At 44.3% G+C, this 15,334-nt stretch overlaps 1 protein-coding gene across 1 annotated transcript; it reads right to left on the minus strand.

Moving 5' to 3' along the window:
* Window positions 1–390: 390 nt before the first annotated feature.
* Window positions 391–14,161, minus strand: LOC136867301 (protein DR_1172). The gene is made up of 3 exons (XM_067144452.2): window positions 14,075–14,161; window positions 2,685–2,993; window positions 391–824 (listed from the first exon to the last, which is right to left on the minus strand). The coding sequence occupies exons 1-3, from the start codon at window positions 14,123–14,125 to the stop codon at window positions 480–482; spliced, it is 705 nt and encodes a 234-aa protein (XP_067000553.2). The 5' UTR covers window positions 14,126–14,161; the 3' UTR covers window positions 391–479.
* Window positions 14,162–15,334: the final 1,173 nt, after the last annotated feature.

Genomic DNA, 15,334 nt, shown 5'->3' on the forward strand with positions numbered 1-15,334 from the left:
TCCATTCATCTGGTATAGCTCCTCCAACCAAACAATAATCAAATAAGTACTTCAGATATGGTACTATATTCCAACCCATTGTCTTTAGTATATCCCCAGAAATCTGATCAATTCCAGCCGCTTTTCTAGTTTACTACTTTTGTATCTTATTGTAAATGTCATTGTTATCATATGTAAATTGTATTACTTCTTTGGCGTTAGTCTCCTCCTATATCTCGACATTATCCTTGTAACCAACAATCTTTACATACTGCTGATTGAATACTTCTGCCTTTTGAAGATCCTCACATACGCACTCCCCTTGTTCATTAATTACAACAGTAGGCTATATTTATTTCCTGGAAAGTTACCGTTCACCAAGATCTGAGGTTTGTGAAAGAAGCTATTCAATTATAATTTCAAATGTTTTATTAATTTATTGATACAATTTGAATAAATCACAATATATTGTAAACAATGGTAAATGCTGATGAGTGGTCTCAGTTTTGTGTGATCTTGCTCATGATGCATTGTCCGAGTTTGGTCATTACCTTTCCGGCATTGACAGCAGCAGTGGCCATATCAGCTGCAGCACAAGCCTCCATGGTGGCCTGGGCGGTGGAGACGAGCTTGGCCCCCTTGCTGACCTGTACGCCCGCCTGCGCGGAGTACTGGGCCTCCTTCATTGCTGCCCCGGCAGCTACCTTGGCCTCGCACATGGCCAACTTCCAACCAGACGACTGGGATTGGCACTCTCCCCAGTTTTCACTTGCCTCCGCCAAGGTGGCGTTCGCCTCCTTCGCAAGTTCCATAAGGGAAGTTATGATGTCCTTGGCTTGGTCAACCTGCAAATACAGAATTATGTCTAAAAAAATGGTCTCAAGTTCACAACATTAACATTTATGTTTGCAAACACTGATTAAGTACGATCTAAACAAGTTTCCCAACACTGTTCTCATACACTTTTTCCTTTGAATCTTGCACGTGTTATCCTTTGTATTGAATTAATTTTTAATACTTAGTGTACGACAATTTTTTCAGAGAACCTACGTTTCTCACCATAGATATAGATACACTTCTTAAACTTAAAGACAATCTACATCCGCACGCATTAAAATATTTTAATTCAAACCCGGTTTTTGGAAGCTTAGTCCATCACCAGTGAATATTCAAAACTAAAATACTAAAATCCACATAATTATGCCGTCTTGAGTTTAAAGTGCAGAGGAGAATTGTACTGTAATGAAAATAAGAAATCGAATAATAAAGCTAACATTACAGAACTTGTAAACCTAATCAATGCGCTTAAAAACATACCTTATAATGATAGGAATGATCAAGCATGCCGACACACGTCAGCTGTTACACGAAGACTGAGCAACCTTCACGGGGCGAACGAGTGAGAAGCATGTGACGTCGCGTCACCTCAAGATTGTAAATATGACATTGTGATCGGCGGTTTCATTTAAAATTTTATCCGGGCCCTTTTATTTTTTCTGAGGTAAGTATATTTCGATATTATCATGAATGTTTAATTCTGAACGAAAATTGCATTTGTAGATTAACTCCATATCTTTGTCCTTGCCATGAAGGTTGCGATTATTGCTGTGAATATGTTCCGCAAAAGAAGAATATTTATTATATTGTTCGGCCTTAAAGTGTTCTTGGTAACGCTGAGCGAATGTTCGGCCAGTCCGTTCTATGTAAATTATCTTAAAACCATTTCAATTCAAACAAATTACAACTCCAATGTTGTTCCTTGGACAGCTCATCGCACGAACACATCAATCCTGAACCAACTTCAGATAAAAGTTCGTCTATCGTGTAAGGTCTCTCAGCGGATTGTACGCTACTTTGGACATATAATGCGCCGAGTTGGTAGTCTTCAAAAGCTGATTGTTGAGGGCAAAGTCCAGGGAACTAGACAACAAGGACGAATAGCAACGCGATGGATTGACATGGTGAACGGCCCCCTACAGTGTTTCTCAGAGTAACCACATTGAAAGCTTTAGGTAGGGAAGAATGGCGGAGTATGGTTCATCGGCTAGAGGGCTGAATATTATGATACCGAGCTCGATAGCTGCAGTCGCTTAAGTGCGGCCAGTATCCAGTATTCGGGAGATAGTAGGTTCGAATCCCACTGTCGGCAGCCCTGAAAATGGTTTTCCGTGGTTTCCCATTTTCACACCAGGCAAATGCTGGGGCTGTATCTTAATTAAGGCCACGGCCGCTTCCTTCCCACTCCTAGCCCTTTCCTGTCCCATCGTCGCCATAAGACCTATCTGTGTCGGTGCGACGTAAAGCAACTAGAAAGAAGAAGAATATTATGATAGTCACGACGCCTCAGTCATGAGGCAAAACGAAGAAGAATAAGAATCCCTACAACAACTCGGGAGTATACAGGTTTACACAGAAGAATTACGGATTGGAATAATTTACGAAGGGAGATGTTCGATTCATTTCTAACTTCTTTGAAATCATTTAAGAAAAGACCAGCCAAACATCTGATAGGAAATCTTGCCTTCTGGGCGACAGCTCTAAATGGACATCAGTGGTGAGTGATTACTTGAGATGGCGGTTGAGAGACGCACACACATGTCTGTGTTGCTCACAAGAGCTTGTAGAGGAAATGATCGAGATCCAGTCAGACTTCGAGTTGAAAAATAAACAAACTAAAAGTAACTCAGTGTACTGGACGTACTCGCCTCATCAGTGACACATTTCACAGCCCCCGCGGTGAGGTTCTTTGCGACTGACTTGCCATCTTCAGGCAGGGCCTGGAAACATTCGCTAACATCGGCTCCCACTTCCGCGGCTTTTTCTTTGAGGTTGGCCATGCCCTCGCTGATTTTGCTGCTTATGTTGTCTCGAATTTCATCAATCCTCTGCTGTTCCTCCTGAGCCCACTGCTGAATATGGCTGGAGACATCATTGGCGGCATTCTCAACTTTCTCTATCATATCACCGAACACCTTTTGGACATTCTCCCACTGCGAATTGGTATCTGCCGATACCTGAAACAGAAGAAAATTAAGTACGTTTGTGAAAATGGGGTTTTTAAGACTATGACACATGCAATTATACCGTTGAATAGTATCATGGGAAAAATATACAACTAGTAGAAGATACCCGTCTTTGGTATAATAATTATAATTTCGTGTGGCTATTTCTAGCCGGGTGCAGCCCTTGTAAGGTAGACCCTCCGATGAGGGTGGGCGGCATCTGCCATCTGTAGGTAACTGCGTGTTATTGTGGTGGAGGATAGTGTTATGTGTGGTGTGTGAGTTGCAGGGATGTTGGGACAGCACAAACACCCGTCCCCCGAGCCACTGGAATTAACCAATGAAGGTTAAAATCCCCAACCCGGCCGGGAATCGAACCCGGGACCCTCTGAACCGAAGGCCAGTACGCTGACCATTCAGCCAACGAGTCGGACCCGTCTTTGGTAATGTCACTGACTAGGGAAAAGATTTTAGGCACAAGTAGGTCAGAATGCAAACGTATTTGAACAAGGCGCAAAGATCGTCTACCCGCTCGACAGTTATGTAGGTGAATTGCGTAAATTTTAGGGGTTCTGATAGTTCAGACCGCTAAAATATATTCAAATCTCACTGCAGAATTGTTGTGCGTGCTTGAAGTCACTGGATGTCGGCCCGGAGACAACATTGTTATCTCAAGTGTGTACAGTTTCCTGTGTCCCTCTACTACGCCACTAAATCACTAGGTTCAAGCTACAGGAAACTCCGTACACTCTGTATCCAGGACGTACCAGCAACTAGCCAAGCCCCCAGCTCTAAGCTGTCGGGTGTTCCGGCAGGCGTACTTTAAGCGTAATTTCTTTGAGAAACATTAGAGTTTCTAAGGAAATGTATATGACTGTGACATGCTGGGATTTATACACAAATAGCACTAACAATTTGCGCATTTTTTAATTTTTCAGCGGATACCTGGAGATCTGTAATCAGAGATGAAGTGCCGAATAGAAAAGTCTAGAAACATTCTCAGAGAGAAGTGTTATACGAGTAACAAAGTCTTATTTTAAAATATTGACCTCAGATATTCAGTTCAAACACAGACCTATTATGATACAGGGTGATTCAGCTAAGTTGTCCACCTCAAACATCTACGGACTCGTTAAAGATATAGACATTCTATTTTCAAATTCTTAAATTGTATTGATGGGGTCATAAAGTACTATCCTATTTCTCTCGATCACATACGTAATTACCGAGAAACAGGTAGCAACTATGTTTTCTTAATAGGACTATACTAATTTCACCCAGAAGAACAATTAAGAATAGAACGATAAATTCAGCGAATTGCTTACTTTACAAATCCGATGAAATGAAATGTGCCGGGATATCCCAGAATGGGTTCGGTTCGCCAGGCGCAGGTCTTTCTATTTGACTCCCGTAGGCGACCTGCGCGTCATGATAAGGATGAAATGATGATGAAGACAACACATACACCCAGCCCCCGTGCCATTGGAATTAACCAATTAAGGTTAAAATCCCCGATCCGGCCGGGAATCGAACCCGGGACCCTCTGAACCGAAGGCCAGTACGCTGACCGTTCAGCCAACGAGTCGGACTACAAATCCGATGAGTGTGGTATTAGACAAAAAGCAATGCTGATGCCCATTGTATTGTCCGCCTGCATGACTCACGCTTTGTTGATAAACACACATACCGAACGTATTCCTTACATAGCATATTGTGTCGGTATTGTACAGTCAAAATGTTTGATGGTCAGCCACACTCGTAAGAAGAGACGTTCAAAAGGAACTCAATGGGCCAGCTTTGTTTCATTTTAAATTTTAATGTGTACATTTTTTTCAACTTTCTTATGTTCGCGAGGACTGAAAGAGTACAGTACTTATTATTTTAACTCGGCCACTGCCTGTTGCTAACGTAGATCAATCTTCCATGCTGGCTATAAGGACCAAAGAGTCCAAAAATAATGTTGTCCATTAACTTTGCATTCATTCTTCCCAATGACCGTGTAATTTATTGGATTTTGAAGTTGTTGATTCTATATCATGTACTGTGTACTTACTCATGAGAAGGACAATAAAGCACTTACATTATTAAAATTTCACTGTGTTATCTAGTCTTTTTCTAATTCAGCGGCAATGAAACAAAAGTTTTGTAACTCCGAAATGCTGTAGGCCTACATCATACTGTTCTTTTCCGCGCCCCCCTCCAGATAATGGCGAAGTATGTGTATTTATCAACAAGGCGTGAGTCAAGCACGAGAACTACGCGCCCGACACCATGGCCAGTGGTGCATCTCTCTCTGTAAAATGCCTACACATACAGTAGCCACAGAAAGTATTCGTACACCAACATTTTTAACGTATAGCTCGTATATTAAGCACCATGAACTAATATAAACACATCCAGCGAGACATATGTATCACATTTAGAGCACTCAACATAATAAAGAAATAAACCCATATTTTAACACAACAAAAAGTATTCGTACACTACTAGATAATTCAATTACTTGCCGAAGTCTTTGTTCAAACACAGTCTTAATACTTTGTATGCATGCCTTTAGCTTTGATGACCTGGTCCAGATGTCTTGGCATTGAGTTAACTAGATGTTTGGTGTACTCTTCAGATTATGTTGGACCTTGCATCTGAGAATATCTCTTTAAGATGTTCTTTATAAGTAGGTTGGCGTTTTTGCACTTTTTTGCCTATATGATCCCACAGGTTCTCTCTGGGATTGAGATCTGGACTCTGCGGTGGAGTGAGAAGTCTTCTTCGGGCATTGTACAACCACCATTCACTGCGTATCGTTGCACGGTGCTTAGTATCATTGTCCTGTTGGAAGGGGAAGACTCCTTCCAGATGAAGCTTGTCTGCACTGCTGTTTAAATTATGATGCAACACATCTATGTACTTCCTGGCATCCATAATACCATCAATAAATGCCAGGTTTCCCACTCTATTCGCAGTCATGCAGCCACAAACCATCACATTCGCTCCTCCGTGTTTTACCGTGGGGATTACGTATTGAGGTGCAAGTTCGATGTTTGGCTTGCGCCATACCTTCCTGCTCATACGAGTTCTAAACTGTGTAAACTTCCCTTGATCAGAAAAATTAATGGTGTTCGAAAAGTCCATTGTCTTTCCACAATACTCTTTCGCGAACTGTGGGAGCTTCTGCTTATTTATTTCACTTATAAGTGGCTTCTTTCGTGGACAACCACTACGCAGGTTCGCACTCTGAAATACGTTCCTTTTAGTTCGCACACTCACCGTTTTGTTGGACCTTGAAGTGAGGTCTAGCGATGGATGCAGCACTTCGGAACGGTTCCTTTCGTGCCGATCGCACAATAATGCGTCGCTCCCATACTGTCAGCTCTTCTGGAGGAGCAGATCTGGGTTTGTTTTCTGTTTGTCCGCTGTGCTTGTATTTATTAACTATTGAATTCACCGTAGTAAAGCTAATGGGAGCTGTTTTTCTACTGACTTTTACCTTGTTTATTCAGTAACACTATATTCTCTCTTTGACTCAATGATAGTTCCGTCGTCTTTCGCCCCCGTATCAAATAACCTTGCGGCAACGACAGCACGGTGATGACCGAAGAGATAACAACCCCTCCTGCAGGCACAGTGGCCTAAACCTGTGGTACAACTGATTTAACCAATCACAAAAACAGTACATCCGCACTGTACGAATACTTTCTTGGCGGTACGATCTGCCGTCTGTATACAGTATCGTGCCGATCATGTTACATTTTAAACGATCTGCATGTTCAGCGTGTATGTCTGATGCATTTCGTAATCATCATCATCATCATCTGTTTACCCTCCAGGTTCGGCTTTTCCCTCGGACTCAGCGAGGGATCCCACCTCTACCGCCTCAAGGGCAGTGTCCTGGAGTTTCATACTCTTGGTCGGGGGATACAACTGGGGAGAATGACCAGTACCTCGCCCAGGCGGCCTCACCAGGGAGGGATGGGAAGATTGGAAGGGATAGACAAGGAAGAGGGAAGGAAGCGGCCGTGGCCTTAAGTTAGGTACCATCCCGGCATTCGCCTGGAGGAGAAGTGGGAAACCACGGAAAACCACTTCGAGGATGGCTGAGGTGGGAATCGAACCCACCTCTACTCAGTTGACCTCCCGAGGCTGAGTGGACCCCGTTCCAGCCCTCGTACCACTTTTCAAATTTTCGTGGCAGAGCCGGGAATCGAACCCGGACCTCCGGGGGTGGCAGCTAATCACGCTAACCACTACACCACAGAGGCGGACCCTGCATTTCGTAATGCTGTTTATAAATCTGACTTCAGCTCGTAAGTCTTAATGATGTTCCATCACTTTCCATAGGTGTACGAATACTTTCTGTGGACACTGTATGAAACCCTTTAATATCTCCAAAACTACTCTTCGGATTTGCACAATTAGCACATCAGTGAATTTGTTACCGGTTTATCTGTAATTAAGTATGTGATCGAGAGGAATAGGACAGTATTTTATGAGCTCCTTAATACAATTTAAGAATTTGAAAACAGAATGTCTATATCTCTAACGAATAAGTAGATCCTGAATCACCTTGTATCATAATAGTTCTGTGGTTGAACTGTCCGACTCGTTGGCTGAGCGGTCAGTGTACTGGCCTTCGGTTCAGGGGGTCCCGGGTTCGATTCCCGGCCGGGTCGGGGATTTTAACCTTAATTGGTTAATTCCAGTGGCACGGGGGCTGGGTGTATGTGTTGTCTTCATCATCATTTCATCCTCATCACGACGCGCTGGTCGCCTACGGGAGTCAAATAGAAAGACCTGCACCTGGCGAGCCGAACCCGTCCTGGGATACCCCGGCACTAAAAGCCATACGACATTTCATTTCATTTTTGTGTTTGAACTGAATATAATAATAATAATAATAATAATAATAATAATAATAATAATAATAATAATAATAATAATAATAATAATGTTATTTGTTTTACGTCCCACTAACTACTCTTTTACGGTTTTTGGAGACGCCGAGGTGCCGGAATTTAGTCCCGCAGGAGTTCTTTTACGTGTCAGTAAATCTACCGACACGAGGCTGACGTATTTGAGCACCTTCAAATACCACCGGGCTGAGCCAGGATCTAACCTGCCAAGTTGGGGTCAGAAGGCCTGCGTCTTAACCGTCTGAGCCACTCAGCCCGGCGAACTGAATATTTGAGGTCAATATTTCGAAATAAGACTTAGTTACTCGTGTAACAGTTCCCTCTGAGAATATAATGAATTTCCACATTTTGGAAGGCGGACATAGCCTACATACGTCGTTTCACTTTCATATTAAAAGGCGATTGTCTATGTGTTTGTCCGTGCGTCTGTCTATGTCTTTCAATCTGATTGCTCCGACGTGTCTATGTCTTTCAATCTGATTGCTCCGACGTCATTTCCAAACTAAGGAAATAGCTCAGAAGAATAGTAACTTTGGAAAATTTGAAACATTAATGTTATCTTGGAAGGGTGAATCTACGAAAAAAAATTATTGACAAACAAGTAGGATCTGCAGTACAGAGCGATTGAAACGCAGAGATACTGTATGCAGAGACTAAACAAGTGCTGTTAAACTGTCATACACTGTACATTCTGGCGCTGCTTGAATTCAGCCGGAGACTGCGATGAAAGCGCTCTCTCAGACTTGTGGCAGAAAATGTAAACGTGGTGACCTACGAAGGTGAAACAGCAATAACCCCCCCCCCCCTCGCGTGTTTTCGTGGCCCAGAGCACAACATTAATTCCAAGTAACAACTCATCTTCCATACTGACTGCCGAATTAATTTCAATCCGTATTATATTTTCAGCAGTATCGTAGCCAGGATGAGCTGATTGGGGGGGGGGGAGGGTGTAGGTATAGTTACAAAATGACGACAGAACAGAATGAAGGTGCTTGTGCGTGTGAGGTGCGTGCATGAGTTTCTTTATAAGGACACTGATACAAGTGGATTTTGTTGATATTCAGATTTCAGCGCACTACAAAATCTTACATTAAAATACAGAACAAGAACAATATCATTAAGGTCAGCAGTTCTACGACGAATGGTATGTTCAGATTATAATCTAAAATCCAATTTTCGAGGCTTCTTAGAAAATAGGTTCAACAGATCTGTTGGTTCTACCATTATGTCCCTGAATCTCTATTGACTGTTGCCAGTTTATTTTCTTTTTGCAAAATTTACAGTATTGGGGGGGGGGGGCTCTAACCTCCAGTACCCTCCTCCTCCATTTGCTACGCCGCTGAAAAATTTTTAACCAACCGAAGCTTGTTATCTTAAAGAGAAAACAGCTGAGCGCGTATTAAACTACATCGGTAAATAATTTAGGCTAAGCGTGTATGGGCAACCGCATACTTCCGACTTACCTCTCAGAGTATCCCAGAAGTCTGCGCGTGTATGGAGTCCTTTACAACTGTTTTCACCCTAGGATGAGTCAACTCCAGGTGAGTCTACCTTTGGCCGTTATTTTAGCATATTCGTAACACTTAACACTATGCGTCCATTGGGCGAGTTGGCCGTGCGGTTAGTGTCGCGCAGCTGTGAGCTTGCATCCAGGAGATAATGGGTTCGAATCCCACTGTCAGCATCCCTGAAGATGGTTTCACATTTTCAAGCCAGGGAAAATCTGGGGCTGTACCTAAATATTATGGCCACGGTCACTTCCTTCCCACCCCTAGGCCTTCCCTATCCCATAGTCGCGACGTAAAGCAAATAGTAATAAAATGAAATCACTATGTGTCCGGACTGTTTTAAGTCGACTGTTGAGCCATGACGACATGACTGGTTTTTTTTTTGCTAGGGGCTTTACGTCGCACCGACACAGATAGGTCTTATGGCGACGATGGGATAGGAAAGGCCTAGGAGTTGGAAGGAAGCGGCCGTGGCCTTAATTAAGGTACAGCCCCAGCATTTGCCTGGTGTGAAAATGGGAAAACACGGAAAACCATTTTCAGGGCTGTCGATAGTGGGATTCGAACCTACTATCTCCCGGATGCAAGCTCACAGCCGCGGGCCTCTACACGCACGGCCAACTCGCCCGGTGACATGACTGTGAACATGGGCATTCTCATTTGGCCATTCTCGGATGATGTGAGTAATTGTCTGTTCAAGGGCTTCACAATTACACTTCTAGAAATCTAGTATCCTACCCAATCGTGAAGTAACATATTACATCTCCCATGGCCTGATTGAGCGCGGTTCCGTCGGCGCCATGCGGCTCTAAGTGGCTGAGTTTCTGAAAGAGTTTGACTGGGATCATCTAATCGGATTTGATGAGATCTGGGATCAACTTTCCACAGCTCCTTCCACATTTCCTCCATCTGGAATGGCTTCAGTTGTTTGATACATAAACTGCGTCTAGTATCGTTTACGATTTTTAACTGTTGGCAGCGTCAAGCACGGCTACAGACGTTTTAGAACCTTGGTTCAAACAGTTACATATACGGTATATGGGTGAGGACAAGTGAAGGAAAGTACAACTGGGTTTTCGTGGCAATGACGCGAGGCGTAATTCTAACTATGGGTGGTACAATCTACACTGACTGACAGTGACAATGCAACAACAAGGAGGAGTGGTTCGAAAGGGATGAAAGTTGGGGGAAAAACAGAGACGGCACGGATGAATAATTGATGTTTACTTCAAACCGATATGCAGGTTACACAATGCGCACGGCATCGACTCAGTAGGATGTAGGACCACCGCGAGCGGCGATGCACCCAGAAACACGTCGAGGTACGGAGTCAATAAGAGTGCGGATGGTGTCCTGAGGGATGGTTCCCCATTCTCTGTCAACCATTTGCCACAGTTGGTCGTCCGTACGAGGCTGGGGTAGAGTTTGCAAACGGCGTCCAATGAGATCCCACACGTGTTCGATTGGTGAGAGATCCGGAGAGTACGCTGGCCACGGTAGCATCTGTACACCTCGTAGAACCTGTTGGGAGATGCGAGCAGTGTGTGGGCGGGCATTATCCTGCTGAAACAGAGCATTGGGCAGCCCCTGAATGTACGGGAGTGCCACCGGCCGCAGCACATGCTGCACGTAGCGGTGGGTATTTAACGTGCCTTGAATACGCACTAGAGGTGACGTGGAATCATACGCAATAGCGCCCCAAACCATCCAAACCATGATGCCGCGTTGTCTAGCGGTAGGGCGCTCCACAGTTACTGCCGGATTTGACCTTTCTCCACGCCGACGCCACACTCGTCTGCGGTGACTATCACTGACAGAACAGAAGCGTGACTCATCGGAGAACACGACGTTCCGCCATTCCCTCATCCAAGTCGCTCTAGCCCGGCACCATGCCAGGCGTGCACGTCTATGCTGTGGAGTCAATGGTAGTCTTCTGAGCGGTCGCCGGGAGTGCAGGCCTCCTTCAACCAATCGACGGGAAATTGTTCTGGTCGATATTGGAACAGCCAGGGTGTCTTGAACATGCTGAAGAATGGCGGTTGACGTGGCGTGCGGGGCTGCCACCGCTTGGCGGCGGATGCGCCGATCCTCGCGTGCTGACGTCACTCGGGCTGCGCCTGGACCCCTCGCACGTGCCACATGTCCCTGCGCCAACCATCTTCGCCACAGGCGCTGCACCGTGGACACATCCCTATGGGTATCGGCTGCGATTTGACGAAGCGACCAACCTGCCCTTCTCAGCCCGATCACCATACCCCTCGTAAAGTCGTCTGTCTGCTGGAAATGCCTCCGTTGACGGCGGCCTGGCATTCTTAGCTATACACGTGTCCTGTGGCACACGACAACACGTTCTACAATGACTGTCGGCTGAGAAATCACGGTACGAAGTGGGCCATTCGCCAACGCCGTGTCCCATTTATCGTTCGCTACGTGCGCAGCACAGCGGCGCATTTCACATCATGAGCATACCTCAGTGACGTCAGTCTACCCTGCAATTGGCATAAAGTTCTGACCACTCCTTCTTGGTGTTGCATTTGCTCTGTCAGTCAGTGTATTTACCAGTGGCCAACGAGTCTCGGTTCACTCGGAAGGACGTGGGTGCCATTCCCCGTCATGACGTCGTAATATTCAAGGAACTTCCGAAAGTGCACGTGGCCCTGAGGGTGACTCAACCTACACAAAAAAATGAGTACCAGGTTTATGCCTTGAGGTATAGGCGGCCGCGCGTAGAACTAACCACTCTACTCTACCAAGTGCCAAGGTTACGGATAGTGGTCCACCCCTCCAAGGGTCTTCATGGCCTTTACGGAGACGACTTTGCCTTCTTTTTGCCAATAATGTCTCAGAGAGAGAGAGAGAGAGAGAGAGAGAGAGAGAGAGAGAGAGATGGGAATGGCGTCGTAGCGGAAGATTGTCACGTCAGTATAATAAACTATAGTAAATAAAACCCCATTCATTGATTTTAACTGTACGTATCTTTATTTATTTATAGCAAACCAACTCACCTGGCCGGTTGCCTAGCGCCATTTTTTTTGCTAGGGGCTTTACGTCGCACCGACACAGATAGGTCTTATGGCGACGATGGGATAGGAAAGGCCTAGGAGTTGGAAGGAAGCGGCCGTGGCCTTAATTAAGGTACAGCCCCAGCATTTGCCAGGTGTGAAAATGGGAAACCATGGAAAACCATCTTCAAGGCTGCCGATAGTGGGATTCGAACCTACTATCTTCCGGATGCAAGCTCACAGCCGCGCGCCCTAGCGCCATGGAAGGCTGATTATATAATTCGAATATGACACCTGAGCGACAGTTCTAAATGCAGATTGATTGATTGATTGATTGATTGATTGATTGATTGATTGATTCCATACTCTTCCCTCCGAGGTCTGACGGCATAAGACTATCTGTGAATCATTTATTCCACCGGCAGATCTATTTATTTATTTTATTTATGTTATTTGCTTTACGTCCCACTGACTACTTTTACGGTGTTCGGAGACGCCGAGGTGCCGGAATTTAGTCCCGCAGGATTTCTTTTACGTGCCAGTAAATCTACCGACACGAGACTGTCGTATTTGAGCACCTTCAAATACCACCGGACTGAGCCAAGATCGAACCTGCCAAGTTGGGGTTAGAAGGCCAGCGCCTTAACCCTCTCAGCTACTCAGCCCGGCACGGGCAGATCTATGCAACGGTATATTTACATAAAGCGTGCTGCTTATTCTTGAAGAATGCTTGCCATAGCAACCATCCAGCAGAGTAACACATTCGCTGCTAGACAGCAGCGCGATCATATCTTCGGAATAAGTAGATAGGCCATCCATATGCACCACCTTCAGAAGATCTGCAACCTCGTAGATGGGGTTGTATTATTTATTTATTTATTTATTTATTTATTTATTTATTTATTTATTTATTTATTTATTTATTTATTTATTTATTTATTTATTTATTGACTGTTCCTCGCTGAAATAAAATGGCATGTGGTTTTTAGTATGCCCTTGCTGGCGAGATATAGTGTTTACAGTGCACTATGTCTTCTGGAAGGGGCTCATTGACTGAAGTATGGGCGATGCTAGTAATACTGTTCCTTATGCAGCTAATCCCTGCTATGAATGGTATGAAAATACCAATCATAGGGTCAGTTGGTACGAGCATTTCAGTGGGCTTGGTAGACTGATATGTGAGCAACTTCTGGCTCGGTGAGGAAAGCAATGGGGAACTACCCATCTCCTCATTTCCCTAGAACGCCTCTTCAGTGATGCCTATGCCATCTATGACAGCTGTCGGCATAGCTGTGGAGGATCAAACCAGCATTCGGACTGAATACCCAACACAACACAATACATGGCATTTAGTGCCGGGAGTGTCCGAGGACAGAGGATGATTAACTAGTTGTACTTCCCCTAAAACGAAAATCACCACTACCACCACCACCTGTCCGAGGACATGTTTGGCTCGCCACGTGCAGGTGAACTGCACATCGTGATGAGGATGAAATGATGATGAAGACGACACATACACCCAGCCCCCGTGCCAACGAAATTAACCAATGATTATTAAAATTCCCAACCCTGCAGGGAATCTAACCCGGGACCTCTGTGACCAAAGACCAGCACGATAAGCATTTAGCCACGGTTTTCCTCGCCTTAGTGATATGTCCGTTATTAACACAACTCACCTGAACGACGAAGAGAGCTGCGACGAAGAAGGCGATCCTCTTAGCGAACATGTTGCTGGGACTGGTCGAACATAACCTGGTGCCAACATTATATACTACTATGTGTTAAATTGCCCAAGGTGAAAATGCAACTGTACAAATATGTGACAGACCTTACGAACGGGCGTGCAAATAATAATCGAATAACCCACTCAATAACGTCATTAACGCACACAATACTACATCAATTGATATATCTCCAAACAAAGGTGTAGTGAATGATACCCTACGTCGCTAGTATATGTGATTGAAAAGCTATTGCTCTCGTATCTTCAGAATAAACTTCCTCTTTTGTATAGTAACCCTGAACCTAACAAAGGAAATGCTGACAGCTGTGAAAAGTACTGCACCATTAGTTAAGTATCTCATGCGTGTGCAATTTAACATGAATGATTTACGGAAGAATGAAAACATATTCCTCCGAAACAAATCACAAAATTTAATTTGATAAAATAAGAAAAAATTAGATAAGATATGATAAAAAATAAGGTAAAGTAAGAAACGTCCGAGAGGCTATAAAAATAGATAAGCATTCAAACAATATAAATATAGAGGAAGGCTACAAATTCAACAATACCAGTTTGAAGACAGATGAGCAAAATCATGGGGACTGAATTGGTACCAATTGGGTATAAAATGAAGTACAAGAGGAGGAAGAAGACATGAATACAGCACTGGCAAACCTAGCCAAGACTGCGGTGAAGGTTGACCTGAAGATAGCGTAGAACAAGACAAAGACACTGAATGCGGAGACCAAGGGGTAGGGAAAGTCGACAACTCCCGGCGTCGGGTGATAACATACCATCTAAACTGTAGAACAATAAGTGTACATCAGACAGAAAATACGATACACTGCTAACTTATGGGAAAAGGAGCCTATCGAGAAACGCTAAATTGCAATATATGACGACCACCAAGAAAGTCACACTGTACGAAATGGAGACGTTCAAATTGGATAAAAGAGCTTGAAAAAGGGTTGGAAAAGGAGGAAAGATCTTGAGAGATAAGATTGGACAACAACAAAAAAAGGTAGATCGAAACAGGAGCTATACAAGAGAGTAGAACTAATTTCGAGCGGGATTCGTAAGGGATACCTGCTGATGATGGAAGACATGTTGATCAAAAAGGGATGCTTAACGACATACTTAAGGGACAATGACTGGAGGAAGGAAGGCAGGGTGGATTGGAAGGCAATTGGCATTATGGAAAAATCCACTTACG

This window comes from Anabrus simplex, chromosome 3 (genome assembly GCF_040414725.1).
Source record: "Anabrus simplex isolate iqAnaSimp1 chromosome 3, ASM4041472v1, whole genome shotgun sequence".
Classification (NCBI taxonomy): domain Eukaryota; kingdom Metazoa; phylum Arthropoda; class Insecta; order Orthoptera; family Tettigoniidae; genus Anabrus; species Anabrus simplex.